The 22,346-nt window shown below is 39.1% G+C and overlaps 1 protein-coding gene across 1 annotated transcript; it reads left to right on the top strand.

Moving 5' to 3' along the window:
* The first annotated feature begins 2,117 nt into the window (after positions 1–2,117).
* On the top strand, positions 2,118–9,410 carry scamp5b (secretory carrier membrane protein 5b). The gene is made up of 7 exons (XM_006779821.2): positions 2,118–2,245; positions 2,664–2,726; positions 2,824–2,943; positions 4,842–4,998; positions 5,918–6,019; positions 7,792–7,909; positions 8,266–9,410. Exons 2-7 carry the CDS (start codon positions 2,720–2,722, stop codon positions 8,443–8,445), a joined length of 684 nt encoding a protein of 227 aa, XP_006779884.1. The 5' UTR covers positions 2,118–2,245; positions 2,664–2,719; the 3' UTR covers positions 8,446–9,410.
* Positions 9,411–22,346: the final 12,936 nt, after the last annotated feature.

Here is a 22,346-nt window from a genome sequence, read left to right as displayed (position 1 = left end):
GTATGACTTTGGTATTATTGTTTGAATTACTTTAGTGGTTTTTGTTGCTTAATTAGGAAATAAATAAAGCCTTTTATAGAGGTACACAAAGACAGTCTTTTGTTCTGCTTTATACTTCTCAAGAATTAAATAAAGACTAAATCTACAACACACTACGGTTAGAATTTATTACTATTACATCAGCCCTGTTTTTGGAAATAACTACCATTACAGTATGCTACCTTGACATATTTTTTATTGTGAAAAAATATTTCCTGGCCCACACTTGCCTAAGAAAAAGCAGACAGAGAAAAATCAAATCCAATTTACATTGTTTGATCAACTCACCAAGGTTGACTCTGACCCGAGATGCATCATGTCAGATACTTGAAGGACACATTTTTTTCATCTGCCTCCTTCTTTGTCTGCCTCCGCTGACTGGCTTCCTGTTACTGAATACTGTTTGAAGACACCTTTTTACCTGCCTGAGTCTTGCTGTTGAGTTCAGCGTATCAAACTGAGTCGTCTGTATCAAACAGTGTCGGGGGCAGCCTATACTAAAGATGTGATGACTTCTGAAAATGCCGAGTTGAAAATGAAGTGAACAGACTGAAACATTATACTGGGGAATTTGCTCATTAAAGTCAAGATTGATCCCGTGGTTTGCATCATAAATACTTCACTATTAAGTAAAATAAACAAATAGATGCAGCCTTGTTGGTGGATCTTTGCATAATATTCATCATTAAAAAAAACAAACTAATTCCCCTCTGAAATCGTCAGCTCTTTAAATGACAGCAACTATGCAAAACTATGATCTTTAATCTTTAATTTTTGTTTGGAATATTAAAGGTTAATAGAGCAACTATGCAAAACAAGTCTGCATAGTTGCTCCATTAACCTTCAATATTCAGAACAAAATTAAAGATTCATGAAGAGGAAAGAAATTCAGATTCTTTATGCTTTGTAAGGTCTCCAGGCTTCCTTTAAAACTACGCCCCACAGTAAAACCATGGTTCAACAAGATAATGCCTCACTATGAACAACCTAGTAATGCAGTCCTACTATATTAATCACAGGGAACATTTAGTGTCGATTAAGTGCTTTTACTTTAACATGCATTACTATGCAAAGGTCATGAGCCACCCCTCATTTATTTATATTTTCTCATCATTTTTAAAATGTGACCTGACACAGGATCTGAGAGAACAGATGGATTATCTTCAGTTGATCCATCGAAGCCTCATCAAAAATGATTTCAGTGGAAGGTGGCTGTCAACAAGCCATTCTCGAAGAATAAGGAGAAAAGAATGGGGCTTACCAAATTGCTCAAGTAATGAACTGAAAATCTGACTGTAACTGTGTTAAAGAAGAAAGGTGACCATACCAAATATTGGCGATCAAGCCGTTACAATTATACACACTTTGTTCTTGCCTTATATAATGTATGTATGTATGTTTGCACTTTTTCTTTAGACCCAAGTTAGACCACTGTACCTATTTCTCATTTTTCTAACAAAATATAGAAATAGAGAAATTATCTGTACTTTTACTTGGGAAAGAGTTTAAAGGTATCCTGGAAGCCAAAGATAGAAGAGATCGCTTTCCTCCAGTGTCGGTTCCGGCAGTGAAACAGCACCCCCAGCTGGAGATCTGAAATCATTTTAGTGTTTAGGCGAATAACTATCTCAAGCTTCACGCTTAGGTTTAGAAAGAAAAGTGTCCCGAATGGTGGTGTTACATCACGCGGAGTTTGGTAAAGCTTGATTTCTACATTATGAAGGAATTCCTACTTGTCTTTTTTTCTTTTCTTAAACAGCGTACAATTATATATATTTTTTTCAAACATTGCCACTGCTGATGTGATTAGAGGTGTGACCCGATTAGACGTTTCCAGTTCACAATTAATGTCTGCAAGTTGCTTTAGGACAACTGTAAATACTGAGGACGCCACTTTTGTTTTAGCAGCGTGTTCAGCACCATGGACAGAGAGCCAAACAATGATTGGGTCAACAATACAACGTCAAGGATTAGAGTAATCAGGCCATTGGTCTGAATCAAAGTGACAGCAGATTGAAGCACGGTGATTGGTCGACAGACAGCATAGTTCGGATCGATTCCTGTAGTCGTACAGAGCAAAAAGTCTTGAAATAGTTTAACAGTTTACCTGTAGATTCCGTCCGATTGGATTTCATCTGTTTAAGGCGAAGGTGAAGCTTCGGTTGTAGAGCACGTTAAAGAGAGGAGCGGCTGCTCTCTGGAGGAGGTAAGCAGATTATGTTTCCTGCCGAATCCGTAATTCCTGGCTCTGCAGTTCAAATACATGTGCAGGGAATGTGTGTTGAAACATTTCATTCGATGAAATGCGGCTTGCTTGTTGATCGTCACTGGGTTTGGGGGCAGATTGCCTGATCTATGTTTCTGTGAAACCGGAAGGACTGAGTCGTTAAAGTGTTATCAGCACCACTGGGACATGACTGGGAGAGCACACACATTAAATCCCCCGGCAGAATGTCGACGGAGACGTTGAATTTGTAACATTCTCCTTCCTCTTGTGTTTATGTGGCAGCGATGTAGAATCCATTCCTTCACTGTACTTCCTCCGTTGCCAGTGACATGCAGTTGAAACACATGCAAAGTGCTATACACACTATATTAATGTGAAATGTTTTCTAACTTCACAGGCTGAAGAGTCTGAAAGAGGGATTACTCGAAACAGCAAGCTTTACAGTATTTCCCAATGGCCGGTCAGTAAATAAACTGTGACTAAATTAACTCAAAATTAAAACAGTACTCACCCGGATGTATTTAGTGTTATAACTGGTATTGAACTGTTTGTTGCAGAGCCAAATTTCCCCCCGCTGCCTGGATTCATTCCTCTCAAGCCGTGTTTCTACCAAGACTTTGAGGAGATCCCTGAACAGCATCGCAGTATGTGCAAGAAAATGTACCATCTGTGGATGCGTAAGTGGATAAAACTGAAGTTATATGTTATTTTGTTTGATTGTCATGATGCAAAGCTGTCATGAAAATGCAACTCCTATACAAACTTCGGAGCTTATGTTTCAGGAGAGAAACTGTTTTTTTCTACCTTGGCTATAACAGAAAAACAGAAAAAAATCATTTTCCTGAAGGCCCCATAAAGTGTCTTATCCTCTGTGATCAGCTGATGATAACAACTATGAAACAGAAGGGCAGTGGTTTACAGGGGTCCTTTAGGTCCAAGAAGATTTTTTATGGGCTGTGGCTGTAATGTCCTGACTGGTTTATTTGTTAATGAGTCACAGCACTGACCAGATGGCCTTGGTTTGAGCAGAGCAGTAACAGTAAAATTGTGTTGAACAATCTTTGCCAGGAGCAGTTTCATCAAAGTTTACTGCACTATAAACATGCAGTACAGTGGTGTTTGCGACATTGCTGTACTGAATTCATGCAAGAGAACTGAGGGCAGGAGGAAGGGTGCGAAAGAGCTCAAAATTGATGTATCATTGACACAGGAGTCAGTGTCAGAATTGCTATAAGGAGCAGGGCAATACACCAATACGCAGTAAAAAGTATTAAAGGTGAAACAAGATTGTTAATGCTTGCAAACAGTTTTGGTCAAATGGGGCAAGTTCAGAAGTGAATTTTGTTAGTTGGGGATTTGGCAAAAGGGCCATATTGTGATAGGGGTAAGATGAGAATCAGTAAGTGTTTTAAGTAAAGATAGGGAGGGATTCACCAGTAAAGACTGTGAATATAAACGGTTAAAAAGCATAGTTTAACTGTGACATTTTCAATGGAAAACAGTAAAGGGGCAGTAAAGGGACGAGGTTGAGAATCAGTATGGGAAGGCCTGCAGTTCAGATCTGTCACCCACTGAAAGAAATTGGTGCATTGTGAAACATAAAATACAATAAAGGAGACCACACATTTTTGAGGAGCTGAAATCTGACATCAGGCAAGATAGTGAAAACATGTAGCTATGAAAGCTACAAGGGTTGGTCTCCGCTGCCTCTCTAACTCATTAAAGAGATTGCTGCTAAAAGAAGAGGTGATGGAACACAGTTGTAAACATGACTCTGTCTTGAAATGTGACGCAATAAATTTAAAACAAGTTCTAAAATCAGTATTACAAAAACAAAACCAATTACTTAGTTTCAGCATTTGATATGATTTTTTGTGTATTGCAGAAAGAAATACATGTTTTAAATGATTCACAAACAGTACATTCTTTAAATATTTACCTTTTACATGCTATTTTTAAAAAAAAAATTGTTATAGCAGGAAATATGCATCTGTCACGCTGAAGAATTTATAATTGCTCTGAATTTTTTTTTGTGTGCAACTTAAAAAAAAAAGATAAAGATAAAACATAAGCAGGTATTGAAAGTCCCAATCTGCTCAGATTTTTGCCTTCTGCCATGATGCACACACGGCTTGTTATTTTTGTGCTCGAGTGCTTTTTCTTCATTTAATTTGTGAAAATCCTTCTAAGCTAACAGGAATTTTGCTGTGCTGTGCATTGGGGAAAGTGTTTTCCAAATAGCTGTCATGAGCCACCTGTGCAGTGCTTCACTTTTTTTCTCTTTTTCTTGTAAAGTTCTTCAAAATTTCCCCAAAGACCAACATTTGAAACTGACGTAGAGTTCTTGTTTAGTTTAAAAACCAAAGCTGGAATGTGAATGCAGAGGCTGAAATGGAGCCAAGTGTTGGTAATAGAAAATGACTTCAGCTAAAAAGTTATTTGTGGCTGTCTCCTCTTTACTTTTCCAAACTGGTCCATAGTTATGCATGTTTATGTATCAGACAGGTGTTTTTTAGGGCTTTTTCTTTTGCATCAATGCTTGATTTTTTTTTTTGTTGTTGTTGTGTTCTTACAGTTAACAGTGCCACACTTGTTGTGAATCTTTTTGGCTGCTTTGCTTGGATGTTTGGTGGAGGTGGTGTGACAAACTTTGGCATGGCCATCATCTGGGTCCTCATGTTCACTCCTTGCTCGTATGTCTGCTGGTTCAGGCCCATCTACAAGGCCTTCAAGTAAGTCAAACACGAAGTAATACAATAATACCAAGCACAGTTTTTAACAATGTTAGTTGGAATGAAGTTGTTGTGTTATGTTTTAGATGTCATATACAGTAGTATTAAGACTTTTTAAATATTATGTGTTATAGTTTCACACAAAAATAGTTCATGGTTGTTGTTGTTTTTAGCCCAAAATTAAGAGAGGTCTTTGAGATGGAGCTTTAAATGAGAGGTACAGATGTCTTTTCATATAAACAGGAATATGACATGAAATTGAACCCCTCTGGGGTTGTGACAAGGCAGCCCATGATCCATCCATGTCACGATTCACAGGGAAAGAAACAAATTTTCCAGTCGTGGATATTCTATGGAAACAGTTAGCATTTGCAGTACATGAACCTTTCATAAATTGTTTATAAGATGAAAAAATGTATATATACTCTTTCATTTATGAACATGAAAATTGGACATTGTTAAATATGACAGAAAACAAACATAAAACAAACTCACTCTGAGTCTTACATAGATTAAATGCTAACTAAGCAGAATACACATCTAAAATAGTGGTCTGCTCTTGTTTTGTCTTTAAGCTAATTTGTCCTCCATTTTTGTAAAGTGCTGAGTAGCAACAGGGATAAATGTCCCTTCAGGGACAGAAGGACACTCAGAACATTCTCTAACCTTTCGCTGAAGGGTAGTGCAATTTTCATATGCTCTGCTGACATGATTATATTGTCTCATGAGCTGACACACTACATGGCAGCAGCATGTAGTTGCTGACTGGGCTGCCAAGAGAGATATTGATGTCTAGTAGGGGAAACTGTCTTTGTTTAAAACAGTAGATGATGCAACATGTAGACATACAGTATATAGCACTAAATTTAGCTTCACAGATGTAACTGCTTAATAGTCTTTTTTTTCGTATTCTTCACAGGAGTGACAGCTCTTTCAACTTCATGATCTTCTTCTTTGTGTTCATGGCTCAAGTTGGGATTAGTATCATCCAAAGCATAGGCATCCCAGGATGGGGAGTATGGTAAGACTGGGCAGAAGTTTCAGGCACAACTTCACTTACTTCAACTTCAAGGTGCAGAGAAGAGTATAAAGTCTGAAGAGAATAAAGCTCCGGCAACGCTTCTAATATAAATTAGTAACTTTATTTTTTGATTAACATGTTTTGGTTTGTTGGCTTGATGGTAACCCTAACGAAGGTTACAAGCCCAAACATGCTCGTCATACTCCAAGAGCAGACGGGACCCAAATGCAGACTGGGGTGACCAACCCAGGTCAACACACCTGAATCAAATGATTAGTTTATTACCAGGCTTCTGGAGACTTTCAAGACATGCTGAGGAGGTAATTTAGCCATTTAAATCAGCTGTGTTGGATCAAGGACACATCTACAACCTGCAGGACACTGGCCCTCGAGGCCTGGAGTTGGACACCCATGATTTACAGTGATGTGTTACAGTGTCTTTCTGTGGAACCTCCACAGATCCTATGTACAGTATACAAGCCGATGGTCAGATAGATTTCACTGTCTTTAGACTCGATAGCAAAACAGTTCACACTCACACGCAAAAATCCTCTTTGAGGAAAACAGAGAAGAGTCCTTGAAAGAAGAGAAACACACAAGAATCCAGCTGATAAACTTAGAGAACAGGAGTGAGTATCTACCACTACTGAAGGAATTTTCTCAGTATTTGAAGGGAGCTGACTGATCACCCGATGAGTAGTAGGTGAGTTGATTACTACAGGTGTCAGGCTGGAGGGCGGGGACTAAGAGGATCACACCTCTGAAAGGTAAGGTGTTGTTACTACACACACACACACACAAACAAACAGAGAGAGAGAGAGAGAGAGAGTGCACTAAGGTGGAGAGCAAGAAAGACTGACAGAAGTACCAGGAGGACTGAAGGACTATGACAATGTCGGTCAAACAATATATTGTTTCTGGAGCGTTATCCTCTTCAGAGTCACAGAAGCAAACTATATACTTATATACTACTACTTATATATGTCATATACTGTATGTCTAATTTGTTTACATTTGACTTACAATGTTCAAATTTGGAAAGGCATATTTTTGTGTTTATTAATCTATTCAGATATTTGTTATGAAAATTAAAAATATATTTTGTATAGTTAACTGTTCTGACACTAAAACAATTTTAACTTAATTCTAAAACAATAAATGGTATTACACAAATGCCACAGACAGTTTGGCAGACATTTTTACCAGCATACGTGCATGTTTGATCAATTGCTGTGCAAATAAATCTGAACATTAAAATTGAACATTGTTTAATATGTCAAAAAACAAGCACAAAAAAAACAAACAGTTAATCCCAACAAGTGTGTTTTAGGTGCATAAATAGTTTAAGTTCAGGTTAGTTGAGATGTATTTTTGAAGACCTTGTTGCTTTCATTAACATGACAGTGATGGACCATCAGATATGGCCCTCGTATAACTTTTATGATAGTCCTGTTATTAGATTTTGAGAGGCTGTTAAAGCAATCCTTAAAATGTCACCTTACTCAGGCTGATGATCACAAATTAATATTATGACAGCCTCCATAAAGTTTATAAATGTCACCATGTGCAATTCCATACCCTCATGCATAAGCTATAAAACCTTTAAACTTTATACTAAAGTATTTAAAGTCTGCAAAATCATTGCCATTTGACAGCCTGATGTTCAGTGGTAATATGAGTCAGTCCAATAGCAGATTCCTGTAGCGTTAAGATTCTAAAATTAAATCCTCTTTTTTTAAAATTGCCATAATGGTCCTTTCTATCTTTTTCAGTGGTTGGTTGGCTACTATCTCCTTCTTCAGCTATAATATTTTGATCGCACTGATCATGCTGGTCCCTACAATCATGTTCACTGCTGTGGCCTGTCTGTCCTTCATTGCACTCACCAGGGTAAGACTTTTACTGGTGCATTACTTCAAGGGAGGAAAGTAGATAGGTATTTCTTATAAAGGCTAATTCTATTAAATTGAATTTTTCAAAAATTATTTATCTGTAGCTTCAAGGCCATGTTCATCCCAGAAATTTGATTAATTTTATTCATTCCTACAGAGCAGCACTGTTGGGTTTACCACTAAAATGAGAATCCTTTTAAGTATCTACAGCACTATACAAATGGTTTAGGTCTACAGAATTAAGGATTAGGAAATAAAGTATCTAATCTATGTCTGCATCAACTTAAGTAATTAAACCTACTTTAGTCTATAATTGCTTCTTGATAATGACTTGTTATTCCACTTTGAATGCAGATCCATAATTTCTACCGGGGCAGTGGGGCTAGCATGACTAAAGCTCAGGAGGAATGGACCACTGGAGCCTGGAAGAACCCTCATGTCCAAGCAGCAGCCCAGCAGGCTGCCATGGGTGCTGCAACTGGAGCAATGCAGGAGCAGTACTCCAGCCCGCAATACAATGAAAACCAGATGTAGAATTTTCAAGACAGAAGGTCAAGGACATGAAGTCACAGCAATGCCAAAGGCTGAACAACCAGGCTGTGAAGATCTTAACAATCTCTATTGACAGGGTTGATTCTTAAAAAGCAACTCTTTCTTACACTATGCAAACAAATAGCTCTTAACATATATGGGAAGCTGGAATTTTGCCTTCCTCTATTAAAGGACATGCTAATCATTTGTAGTCTTTTACACGTGTTTCGTATGTGTTTTTACTCTTCAAATGAAAGTAGTTTTCAAGACGTAGTAGCTCCATTCTATGAGCTGGATATTAATATGTTTTTGTAGCAAGTTTTACAAACGAGGTCAAAAAGGTTATAACCACCTTTGAAGTATTTAAATGAACGTATTATTATACTAATGTACTGTTAGAATGATGAACTATTTAGGAAGTTGCTTCATCTTTTCTTTTTTGACTTAAACCAAAGATCCAGTGTCACTTTGCAACTTTATATTAGATGATGCTACTCTGTAAAATCTAACTAAAACCTCATTAATGATTCTATGCAGTTAATCAGTGATTGCACTGTAAAATCAAAGGAAGCTGCAGTACTGAATGGTGTATAACTGTTACAGTAAGAAAGAGCATTATTACAAGCCTTCAGGTGGAAATATATTTGGAGGGCCCTCTTTGATGTCCTTGGTGCTTCTTGTTGACATGCTTATTTTCCACCAAAAAACATCAGATTTACATTACAGGTTTAAATGAGTTGTAATGTTTATTTTACTTTTAGAAAAACAAAAACCGTCAGATATCTGACATGTGTTCTGTGTTGTGATCTTCAGTTTGTCTAGAAAAGTCACTGTTTTGTATTGAATGTCAGTTTAGGGTGTGCCCATTTGTAAGATGCAAATGTACCATTTGCTAGAGAATCAGCCTCTTGCTGTTTGGCAGGTTGACCACAGAGAGGCGCTGATGGTTTTAGCATGAAATAAAAAGCTCCAACACGTACCAATTACCTTCATTTATCCTTCACAGATTACAGTCTGCACTTATTGTATTGGGTTATTTTGTCATGTGCATGTTTTAGCTGTAAGATTCTTTTCTTTTTCTTTTTTTTGTTACATGAGTCACACACAAGCTTATATGGCCTGCTGATCAGGCCACATAAGCAGGAGCAGGATACCCCCACAAGCCCAAGAAGTGGAATATGGGGTTAAACGTATTTTGTTTGAAATAATTCCAGGTACAGTTGCTGGTGAATGGCATGGATTAGCAACCCTCACACTCACTCCAAATTCAATGTATTTTTATTTATTTTTTTTAAAGAAGGAAACAAGAGCCGTTAGGAAGCTTCACTGTCAGGTATCATGATGAGCAAGCAAACACATATCCATTTTATGGCTTGTAACAAATTGTGCTTCCACTGGAAATATATACTATATATACTGGTTATAGCATGGTGATACTTTACACTTCGGCTGAAGTGAAAGACCGAATTGCACCAAACTTTACTATATAAATGCAGGCTGTTAACTTTGTTCTATGATTTTCCTTCCACTGATTGCAAATAGTTTTTCATATTATTATTTTGTGCTTTACTGAAGGAGGTTGCTTTGCAAAAACTCTATTTGTTTCCTGTTTGACTGTTTTCTCATATTTGCCCCATTTAATCAAGACGTTGTACTCAATCATTAAAATGTGATTTTAAATCGTTTCCAATACATTACACACAGCAAATGGTACTGCGGCCACCAGTAGCGGTTTTAGATACGGGCGACATGGGCGGTTGCCCGGGGTGGCATCGTGGTGGGGGGCGGCATCACGGGCCTCGGCAAAAAAAAAAATGCTGGTACTCATGCTGCCCGACGTCAGCCAGCGCATATTGGGAATGGTACAGGCACCGATCGGTTTTCTATCGCCCATTTGCGGGGAGTAAGGGCGCCCTTCGTTTGCGAGGTGGCCTGCTGCTTGCGGCGGAGGATTCTCTGACCGGCTGGAGCAGCATCTAATAGCCAACTCGCAAAATAAAACAAAATAAAAACAAAACAACAAACACGAAAACACCAGACATTATGATACAGACTTATAATTTGCACCGATGTTTTTTTCGAAATTGTATATGCGAAAGGTGAGCGGGAGAGCCCTCGGTGCGCCTGCTTGCTGCCGAAGTCAAAGTAAACTTTATTGTCATCTCCGCTACAGTCCAGTATATAGAGAGACGAGACGACGAGGCTCCAGTTACAGCAGTGCAAGTAAACAAACAATATATATAAGAAGAGTAAGAAAATAAATATATACTTTAGGACCAGGGGTAAAGGGATTGATAACAATTGAAAATTTACAGTTTGATGATTTAAAGTCTCACACACAACCCGTGGGGGGGGGGGGGGGGGGGGGGGGGGGCTGCTTCCAAATAGAGCACATTTCATTTATAATGTTGTAAATCCAAGCCCATTATGTATTCATGATTTGAATCCTGGGTTGTGTGAAATCTCAGAAATGCACCCTAGACAAAGTGAATCTGTGAACTAAGGTGTAGGTCTGTTAGCTTATGTTGTGGCGATCCTCGGGTTGAGAGATGGGTGTTCATACTGGAGTGCAAAATTAAAACCAATGGAAGATGGACAAGAAAAGTTCAAAGCCATCAGGTCCTCAGTTTAGAAAAAAGAGAAAAGAAGAGGAGGAGAAATGAGCAAGATACAGGTAAGCAGATGTGTGATTGGATAATGGCAGGTCATCCTGAAACAATCAGATTTAGAATACTTTATTAATCCCTAAGGAAATTATGTGGGTTCCAGTTGCTCCAAGAAGAAATGGTAAAACTAGCAACAGTAACAGACTAAACTCCAAACAATACAATATGTTACAGATTTTAGTATTAATTAGTCATTGTCAATTGTTGATTTGTCCTGTTCTCATTGTATGATGAATTATGATGGCTGTTTGGTATCCGTTTGCATACTATGCATACTCTCTCTCTCTTCATATGTGTGTCTGTGTACAACATTTTTATGTTAATGTACAGTCCTTAATATGTTTTGTGTGTCTGGGGGCGCCAGAGGGTGTGTTCGCCCAGGGCACCAACGCCAAACAGGCTAGGACCGCCACTGGCGGCCACATTTAAACACTGTTAAAATGGCAAATTAAAAAGGAACTTACTTTGCCTGTAGATGGCAGCATTGGCCCTCTGTGGTGGACCACCAGTCACACTGACTGTCCACCAGGGGCACTACATGACCTTTGTTTTTCTTTACAATTAAGTATTTATAAAGTCTGATCCAAAAACATGAAAGTGGAGAATTGATATTACTTGTCTACATTGAACTTTGGATTTATTTCTGAACTTACATGCAGCAAATGCAATTTCTCCCTAGACAAACTGGTGACCATCCCAGATTCAAAATGCATTTTAAACGGATTTATCTGTGGATGTTGTTGTCCTTTATCGTTTCCCTCTTCTTCCGTTTTAAGAGTGATAGAATTACTATGTGGAAAGAAATTATACAGTGATACAGAAGCCCAAAGGACCCACTGACAGCAGCCAGCAAACACTGTAATTGCCATACGCATGGAAATCTCTTGTGACAAGCACTGACAGCAAAGACTTGTGTCTTCAGGTAAACAGGACCGCTTGTCAACTACAGAATATAGTCAGTGATTCATAACAAATCAAGGCTGACGATATGTAGCGCTTTTGTATATTCTGCTTTGCAAATCATACTGCGTGCATCTCAGAATTTCATTTTGCTTACAAAAAAGGAGATCTGACCTAATTGCCAACTGAATGAATAACATAAGTTTATACTGGACATTCAGTTAATGATGCTGAGTAAGAACCACGGGGGTCAAAATTATCCTGACTTGTAATTCTTATTGTAACATATTTAATCCAAGATCCTGCACAGGCTTGTTTGTGACATTGTGTAGCTAAAACAAAACAAACAAATAAATAATACATAAAAAAAATCAAAAAACATTTAGTCTGCTGCTGCACTTTTTTGTCTTCAACTATGTTTCACTGTTTCAAACATTTCTTGGATCTTGGATTAGTGTACATAAAGCTCACCATTTTAACAAACATGTGGCAACTTCCTAATATTTGCTGAAATACGCTCACTGGCCACTCCATTAGATACAACTTGCTAGTACTAGGTTGGATCCTCTCATGCTTCAGAAGTGCTTTGATTCATCGTGGCATAGATTCAACAAGGTGCTGGAAACATTCCTCAGAGATTATGGTCCATATTGACTTGATAGCATCACACAGTTGCTGCAGATTTGTTCCACCACATCCCAATGGTGTTCTGTTGGACTGGTACTAAGCCCAAAAAAAGTCTGCCAAGAAAATATCCCCTACACCATTACACCGCCAGCAGGCTAAATCACTGATACAAGGCGGGAGGGATCCATGCTTTCATGTTGTTTACACCAAATTCAGACCCTATCATCCAATAGGGTGATAGGGTCACAGCTGAAATTGAGAGCAGGTAATGTTTTTTCCAATCTTCTATTGTCCAATTTTGTTGAGCCTGTGCTCAGTTTCGTGTTCTTAGTTGACAGGAGTGGTGTGGTCTTCAGCTGCTGTTGCCCATCTGCTTCTGCATACCGTGGTTGTAATGAGTGTAATTTCAGTTACTGTTGCCTTCCCATCAGCTTGAAGCATTCTAGCCAGTCTCCCTTTACGTCTTATATCCTGACAACTGCTGCTCTTTGAATGTTTTTTCAGAACATTTGCTGTAAACCCTAAAAATAGTTTGTGGGAACATTTCTTTAGATCACCAGTTTCTGAAATACTCAGACTAGTCAGTCTAGCACCAATCAAAATGCAACATTGAAATTCCCTTTAATGATCTTTTTTTGTCATCTGATGTTCAGTTTGAACTTCAGCAGTTTGTCATGACCATGTTTACATGCCTAAATGCAATTATTTGCTATCATGTGACTTACTGACCTAATAAAGTGGCCACTGAGTGCATTACCTCAGCAGGAACCACCTGTAAACACACAGATAATAGATTGATCCTTCAATTCAATGAACAGCTGATAAGAGGACGATTATGATTTATTTAAATATTCATATCTTTGAGTAATAAGTATCTGCTGAATCTGAAATGTGAATCAAACTGATAACGCTTTCTTTAAACTGAAACTGCTTTAAGTCAAAGGCAATGCATTAGACTGCAAATGTATTTGGGTTTCACAAGGAAAGATGTATTGTAGTTCAAACATCATAAAAGTTTAAAACCTAGTCTCGTAATTGGAAAAAGTAAAGAAAATCACGACTGAGTTAATTGCAAAGCTAATACCACATTTACACAAAAAGTTTACTGTTAAGCACCTCTTCCTTGTCATTAGTCATGCCAACAGTGGAGAACAGAAGGGTTGTGTGAAAGAACAAAGTAAGGTGCATATAAATGGCATAGTATGACAGTGCACAGTGGGTCTTTGTGTTTAATTTCTCAGAGATAGAGTGCCCTTTCATGCTCTTAAATACACCAATACACACACACACTCTCATTCACACACACTACTGACTGGACAAAGTTGTACTGGCATGGGTCTATGCAAACACATAGGCATGCATTTATGCTTGTGTTTCAGACACAGATGTGCACGTGGAATCCAAACACCCAACATTTTCTTATAACTGTTCCCTGATATTCATAGACTTAAGCAGACATTTGGGTAAAATGTGAATGTTCATGCAATGAAAAATGCGTTCTCTTCTAACTGTGACCTGCAAATACAGCTCATGGCAAGAATTACACAGAAAATGTTCAAATTGAGTTTAACAAATGACCTAAAGAAAGAGTCAGTCAGCGTGTGGGAGTGAGTCGTTTAACTCTGCCCCCGTGAGTGTGCATCTGCAGCCTGCAAATTGGGCAGCTAATGATCATGCTGGCTTAAAATAGAATCAGAAATAAAATGGAGTAAATAATAATTATTCTCGTAATTATTTGAAAAATTGTCCATTTGCCTCTCTGTTAAGTGGTTGCTGTTAATGATAGCCCTTAGATCTGGTGACCCAAAAGAAAACACTGGCTTTGTGCGTTGAATGATCTCTCTGCAAGATGCCATTATCACACTAACAGCAACTAAAATCAAACAAGTTCACTGAAATCATCAAAGGTTGCTCTGACTTGAAGTAGGAATCAGCCTTTTATCTTTAATTTAAAACAAAAGCTGAAATTGAAAAGTTGAATGTAGAAATGATGATTGGGATACAGAAAGGTTGTTTGTGATTTTCTAGCTTTAATCATAAAAATAGCATAGACTAAAGTAGCATCCTTTGTGTCTAATGTAAACATAACTCACACTAAAGTCTGGTCACAGCTAGGTTTTTTTTAAAACATTTAGTTCCCCCTCCAGTTGTTAGCCATACTAAAGGCTATAGATATTTTGTAAACGTCATACTATTCCCTAAAGCAAAGTGACAGGTTGTTCATCTTTTGAAATACAACAGGGGTGTAGTCGCAGCTGGACTGTCTTCTGATAAAAAATAAAATAAACACTTTTTCACCTCCCAAAAATATTGGCATCATTTAGAATAAATCCCAAACTAGATCATCTTTACATGTGCATGATGAGAAGAACCAGAGCCAGCTACTAAGGAGGGGTCACCCAGCTGTCTGGAGTGGGGCCATTTCAGTCATCTACAGCGAGGAAGTGCTGCTGCCACCAGGCTGTGAAATCACCAATCTGATGATGGGAGTCGCCCCCTTGACAATGCAGGGAACAGTGACGGTGGACGTTGGAGAATGAGTCTGGTGAAATATGGGCCTGTCATAAAGCAGAAAGGCTGAGCAGAGCGGTGCAGGGCCGCCCCTCTCCGTGGCTGACTTCATCATTGACACTCCCTGTGGAGCCAGTAAATGGGTGGGGGTTTTTTGCCGGGAGATTGGGGGGACCTGATTGAGGCTGGAAGCCTATCATCCCTATGCAACATCTCCCTATTTGTTCCAAATGCTTAGGACCTTAAACCCAAATATCAAAACTTCAATTTCTGCCTTTCAAGGAAAAAAAACATAATGAAAATTTATTGCCCTGTTGTTGTAACCATGAAGTCTCCCAGGGATGCTGGAGAAACTGTCCATTTGCATACCCCTTAAAATTGATGAGTGAGGAAATTGAGGGAACTAAGTTGTAAGAAAGACTGCTTATGTTTGCAGCAGACACCAAAGACAAGCCAGATGTTTCATTGATGATGCAGGCAGCATTTAAACTGTCAGCCAGTACACTCGAGTGTGTCTTGTGCCTATGACACAAGCTTCTTCATTGTCTCATATAATGCCCAACGCTTTCAATGCGGTGTATTAACACAAGAAGTGAAATGTTTGTTAACTCAGATATATATGGTGGAGTCAGCTCTGTGTGCAGGATGAGCTATTATCAAAACAAATGAGCCAGCAACTGCAGCTGCATGTAAATCAGAGCAGTTTTTCCCTTACTATTCAAAAGTGTTGAGCCATTCACTATCTCCCAGCCAGTGGTTTCTCACCTGCCTCTATTCCTGCTTTACAAAGCCAGCCTTTCCTCGTACCTTTCCCATCCAGCAATGTGTTTATCCCTACGGAAATGAAGATTTCTTCACATCTTTATTCATTTAATTAGGTTGCAAAGCAGGACTAGAGCCAGAAGATGAATTACCTGTGGCCTTGATATTTTGCCACAGAATCTCTACACAGTAGGCTCTGCAGAAATTAGACCTCAAGTCTGGAGGTGGGCTTTTTGGCAATGTCGACTCACAGACTAGCCTCTATTCTCTGTTTTCACTAAATTCAATTAACCCTGCATAAGCCAGCTGTATTGAAGACTAAAGTCATACCTTTTACCTATGTATCATTTTAAGGCAGCTGGTCAAATTGGGGTGGAGTAATCTGACTTGGTCAAGATTGGAATGTAGTGTGTAGGGCCAAGAAAGTGATTTAACAATCGGCTACAAACTGTATATTTCTGTTATGCGTTGCATTCCATCGAAACTTAAACCCCCGAACATTCAGCATCCAGATTGTGATGGCCAACCACACTAAAACTAAACGTCTGATTGAGCACAAATAGCAAATGTAATCTAAGCACAAAGCAGTTTGTGGTGATATGACTTTGATATGAACTGATGTGCACAATGGCTGTGGCCAAAATGGGATAGGTAGGTTAGGCAAATTAGTGAAGCTGTGTTGTCATCTTGTCAACACTCAGTGTCACTGTACAGTGTCACTGTAAACCTATAATTATGCACTGCATGAGCAAGATAAATGTCATCTCAACTACACTATCTGGTTAAGAGGGAAGTAAAAGTGGAAAAAGAGGATGGAAGACTAAACAAACAATGTGGGGTAAATGAGGAAAAATGTTACAGCAGTTTTCAGGTTTTTACCTCTACCGCTTCCTGTTTGATTATATCGTGATCACCACTTAACAAAGATGCCAATGGCTGTTGGAAAGAGATAAAATAGTCTCCGTAGGTGATGGTAGGTCAGAAATATTTCATCACAACCTCTACAATCTGGCAGTATTCATCACAGATCCTCTGGGATTGACTCCTCTTGATGCAGTCAGTGCAAATGTAATGTCCCACTTATACTCTTGCTTCACTGTTTATACTGCAAATTGAACCAATGTACACTAACGATATAAAGCCCTCATTTTGTAACGACCGACAGCTTCAAAATCCTGGAAAAGGTGTTTCCGAGTGCTTTTAATCTTACGTCCATGAAGTCTAGTTCTGCAGGGGTTTTGTGTATTCAATGACGTCTGCCACTGAGAATGCTGGAAGATCTAATCAGTTCTGCTTCACTTCACTCGATCTGTTTCCTCAATTAGGTTGCAAGCTTGCAGCTGCTTTACATAGGTTTGCTGGTAAAGTAATGTGGCTTGTTGTAAGGGGAAATATTTGTTTGGGGGGGGAGGGTGTTAGCGCGCTCTCTCTATAGATCTTCTGCTTAGTGACTATCAGACATAACATTCTGCTGCTCAAAGCAGAGTATTTACATATATAATGGATTTGCTCTCATCGCGTTGCAGCTTGATCTGTGTGAGTTCTACAGAATTGCTCCCATTTTTCAGGATACCATCTTGCCACCTGATCTTTTAATCAGGTGCTAGCATGCTAGCAGAATTCATGCAGTGAACGAGAAGATATAAACTGCATCCAGCAGAAGGTAAAAGATGCCTGTTACATTAGATAATGTGTTATTAATGAAGCGCTTTTAAAATCTTTTATGCTGTTTGAATTTCCATTGGAAGGAGACTCTAGAGCAGAATATTTAATGCCACGCACGCTATCTTACCATGGGCACCTTGGCTCAAGAAGAGCAAAATACTTCTCATCCCGTCTGGTGATAAGTATGATCTGATTTCACAATCGCTGTATAATCTAACAGGCCTATCTGACCATTTTACCAACACCTCCTCCTGCTACATGGTGCTAATTGGGCCAATTTGTCCCTCCACTCGTTTCCTGTTCTAGTTTCTTATAGCCCTGTGTGCCTTGGCACTTTGTGCACTGTGTACCTTCTATATCTCAGCGATACCATGTGTGTCAGCTGGGTTTTCTCTGATACACTCCTTGGGGTATTTTTATGTGCTCCACTCAAAATCTCACACTGTTCACTTGGGTAACATCCTGTAGCATAGTTCTGATAATCGTAATTGCATATTTGTTTCTTGAAAGAAAAGGTCCTAAATCATTTATGTGAATGCAACTTGACAACTTTGACAGCCACTACAAATGCTGCTATAGGAAATGCACTGCAATATAGTCCTTTCATTAACAATAACACACAAAAAACATGAAACCAGCACTGTAAAAGAGCCTCATGGTGGATATTTTGTATTACTGCCTATACCCCACTGAGGAATATATGACTTCATCTAAGCTTCTAGAATTGCAGCTGCATTAAAATATGTAAATGCAAACACAGAGGAATACTTATGGGAAAACAGATATGCAACAGAAAGAGTTTTCAACAAAAAAACCAAATTCCAGTCTTTCTGGAAAGACCTCTAACAATATAATGCATCATTTGGCTTCTCTTGCTCATTAGAAGTTATTCCTAAATTTTTCTCCAACAAAAATACACAAAACACTAACATAAACACAGTTAAAGTTGAGGTCATGCCACCACATACTGCAATATTTTCACAAAAAAAGCGTAGAGCTAACATGAGGTGCCTTTGTGTGAACAGCCTGAATAAACAGCCGTACAAAGAGGAAGTCCCATCACAGAGGTCAGGGTTTTGTTAGGACAAACCCAATATGAGTGTGAGAAGTGCGTGTCAAAACAACAAGGATAATGGATTCTAATTCCTCTGTGAGACAGGAAATCCGTCTACAAGGGACATCTGTGTTTTCCAAATACCGTATTTCACAAGTGAAACTCACCATACGGAGTTATCAGCTTATTACTTTAACTGCACACTGACATGTAATCTGAGACTGTAACACTATAATATTACCTTTGCAAAGATTGTCATATCTGTTATTCTCTTTCTTGTCACAAAAGAACTAATTCAGTTTTATTTTAAACCTTTGGTAAGGGGAAAAAGATTTTTTCCCACTGTCCATTAATGTTTGTAGCTTTGAATAGCAACACATACCCTTTCTCAGTGAATAAAATCTATCCCTTTCTCATCAAGGTAGATTTTCAAATATACTTTTTTTATTAAGCACAAAAGCGATTTTAAATTCATGCTGGCTTAGAAATTAGGTTATATCACAGCATTATTGTTATGTTCCACCTACAGTATTTATTCTTTTCAGGAAAAAGACTTTGTTCTCTTTTGTGATTTTGCAGATGCTTTAGAGTCCCCTCCTGTCCTTACAATGCGTATCCTCATTTTTTTTTTTGATCTAGCCTATTTTTTAAAAACTATTTTTTAAAACTGTCTTGATTTTTTTTTTCTGTCACAGCAGTGTGATACACCTAGTAATCATCATTAGTCTATATTACCGTCAGTTCTGTCCAAGTCATTGTTACTATATTTGCTACATCACATGTTAATCTGAGTTGAAGAATTAGAGACAAAAAAAATAGGTTAAAAATTGTTAAAACTGAAAGTTTAGTAGAGATCTAGATTATTTATTTGTCAGACGATTTGAGAGAAGAGTAAAGGAAGCCATCTATGTCCAATGTGAATAACCCTCATTGAACAAAGGTGCTCGCCTACAACAATAACTCAGCCACCTATAAGACAATCTTCAGATCCCTTCCCATGTGGTCTTAATAACTCACAGGATGGGAGGGTGGAGCAATGTCTCACAAAGGATTCACAAAGGATTCACACATTGGCTCCAGACTGTAGTGACTCTTTCCTTACTTCACACCTTGGCTCATGTGACCCTTAATGACTAGACTGCGACAAGGTAGGCCAACAACTCTCAAAGGGGTTAAATACCTGCTACTCTCTGATGAGAGGTGAAAAAAAGAAAAACGAAACTGAAGTCCAGTTGCCTTAATTTCAGGCACTTAAGAATACCATGACCAAGATAACTGAGAACAGTAAAAGGATGGTGGTTCAGTGTTAAATAATGCCATCTCACACTATAAATTGGGTGTGTTAAAAGATGTTGGTTGTCTGAGGAGGAAGAAATAATGTATCACGTTTAACCATATTTAGACATGAAGGGACACCTTCGCAACTTCTTCAGTCTCAGCTGACTGCAGCTTTCCCCAACCTTATAAACAGTACATTTGCATAATGACTGAAACCAGCCCACTGAAGGAACAATGGGCTGGGAGGTCAGTTCCTTAATCTTAATTATTCAAATTCTCATGACCATTGATCAACAACCACTGTCCAAAACCCACTGATCAAAGACCACTGATCAATGGCCATGAGTACCATTCACAGAGAGTTGGGGAGTGGCTGCAATCACAGCATTGTAAGATGGCGAAAGATGTACCCTTAGGCCCCCTCCTCGATTCAGAGATGGTCTTTCCCTTTTCACGTAAATGGCCTCCTTGACTCTGCTCAAACCAGCGTTCCTCCCTGTCCAGGATGTATACATCCTCATCATTGAAAGAGTGTCCACTGGCCTGTAGGTGTAAATAAACTGCAGAGTTCTGGCCTGACGAGGTAGCTCTTCTGTGTTGTGCCATCCGCTTCGCCAAAGGTTGTTTGGTTTCCCCGATGTATAATCCTGGCAATCCTCCTGGCACTTGACAGCGTACACTATGTTACTCTGTTTGTGTCGGGGGACCTGATCCTTGGGGTGGACCAATTTTTGGCACAGAGTGTTTTGGGGTTTAAAAGCCACACAGACCCGGTGTTTAGAAAAAACACGTCTCAACTGCTCCGATACTCCTGACACATACGGGATCACTACAGGTTTTCGCTTAGGCAGCGGTTGTCCTTCTCTCCTAGATCGGCTGGAGCTTTCTTTAGGTGCTTTCCCAGCTTTGACAAAAGTCCAGCTGGGATAACCACATTTACTCAGGGCCTTCTTGATGTGCTGTTCTTCTGCTTCCTTGGCCGCTGTGTCAGTGGGGATAATGTTTGCTCTGTGTTGTAGTGTCCTGATGACTCCCAGTTTATGCTCCAGTGGATGATGAGAGTCAAACCTTAAATACTGATCCGTATGCGTAGGTTTACAGTACATGTCAGCTTTTAGATGTCCCCCATTACTGATGGAAATCTCACAGTCGAAGAAGGCTAACCTGCCACTTTTCATATACTCCCTGGTGAATTTGATGTGTTGGTCCACCAAGTAAATGTGATCCGTGAAATGTGGTACATCCCGAGATTTGATTTTCACCCAGGTGTCATCCACATATCTGAACCAATGGCTTGGTGGTGTTCCAGGGTAGGATAGCAAAGCTCTCTTTTGCAGTTCTTCCATGTACAAATTGGCCAAGATGGGTGAAACTGGGGAGCCCATGGCACACCCATGTTTCTGCCTGTAGAACTGAGCCTTGTATGTGAAGTAGGTGGAATGAAGACACAGTTCCAAAAGCAAACACACTTGTGAAAACTGTTAGTGATCCTTTATGTGTCAGGAGTATTGGAAGAGCTGAGACACTTTTTCTCTAAACACTGCAACTCCCTGGCTCGCAAACCCCAAAACACGCTGTCTCAAAAATTGGTCCACCCCAAGAATCCGGTCCTCCGACACAAACAGAGGAATATAGTGTTAAGTGCAAAGAGAATTCCCATGATTTATACACTCTGACTAAGCCGATGGCACAACACAGAAGAGCTTACTCGTCAGACCAGGACTCCGCAGTGTATTTACACTTACAGGCCAATGGCCACTCTTTTAATGATGAGGATGCACACATCTTGGACAATCACACCATCTTACATCTCGCTGTGATTGCAGCCATTCCCCAACTCTCTGTGAATGTTACTCATGACTATTGATCAATTGTCATTGATCAGTGTTTGTTGATCAATTTGCATATTATTGATCAAGAAACTGACTTCACAGTCCGTTGTTCATCAGTGTACTAATTTTAGTCATTATGCAAATATACTGTTTATAAGTTTGGGGAAACTGGATTCAGCTGAGACTGAAGAAGTGATGAAACATTTCTCCCACTCAAAACACTACGAGCCGACAGTTTGTTTTTTGATTACATGACTGATTCATTTGGTGTCACCATGCAGCTGCATTCATTATTTGTTTTTTGTCAGTATCTTATATGGAGGGTGTATTTTTCTATACTTGTAAAGGTCAGATTTGCATCCAAGCCAGAATTATGCCTGACAAAATAACATGCAGTACTTGGGAAAATGCCTTTGTGCATTAAACATATCACAGCTAATCTCTTACGAAGGAGGTGAATTCAGTAGCTTGTTACACTTGTCATAGAGCATTTCCCTTAGATCAGGTGACACATGCTACATGTGAGCTCACGTGCAAACCTGCTGCATGAAGCACAGTCAACTATTGCTGTAAGAGCAGTGCATATAATCAACCTTATGTGCACACAGC

Source organism: Neolamprologus brichardi, chromosome 1 (genome assembly GCF_056152115.1).
Source record: "Neolamprologus brichardi isolate AB-2024 chromosome 1, ASM5615211v1, whole genome shotgun sequence".
NCBI classification, from domain to species: Eukaryota; Metazoa; Chordata; class Actinopteri; order Cichliformes; family Cichlidae; genus Neolamprologus; species Neolamprologus brichardi.
The sequence above is the reverse complement of the archived record's forward strand: the minus strand, read 5'-3'. Positions and strand labels throughout refer to the sequence as shown.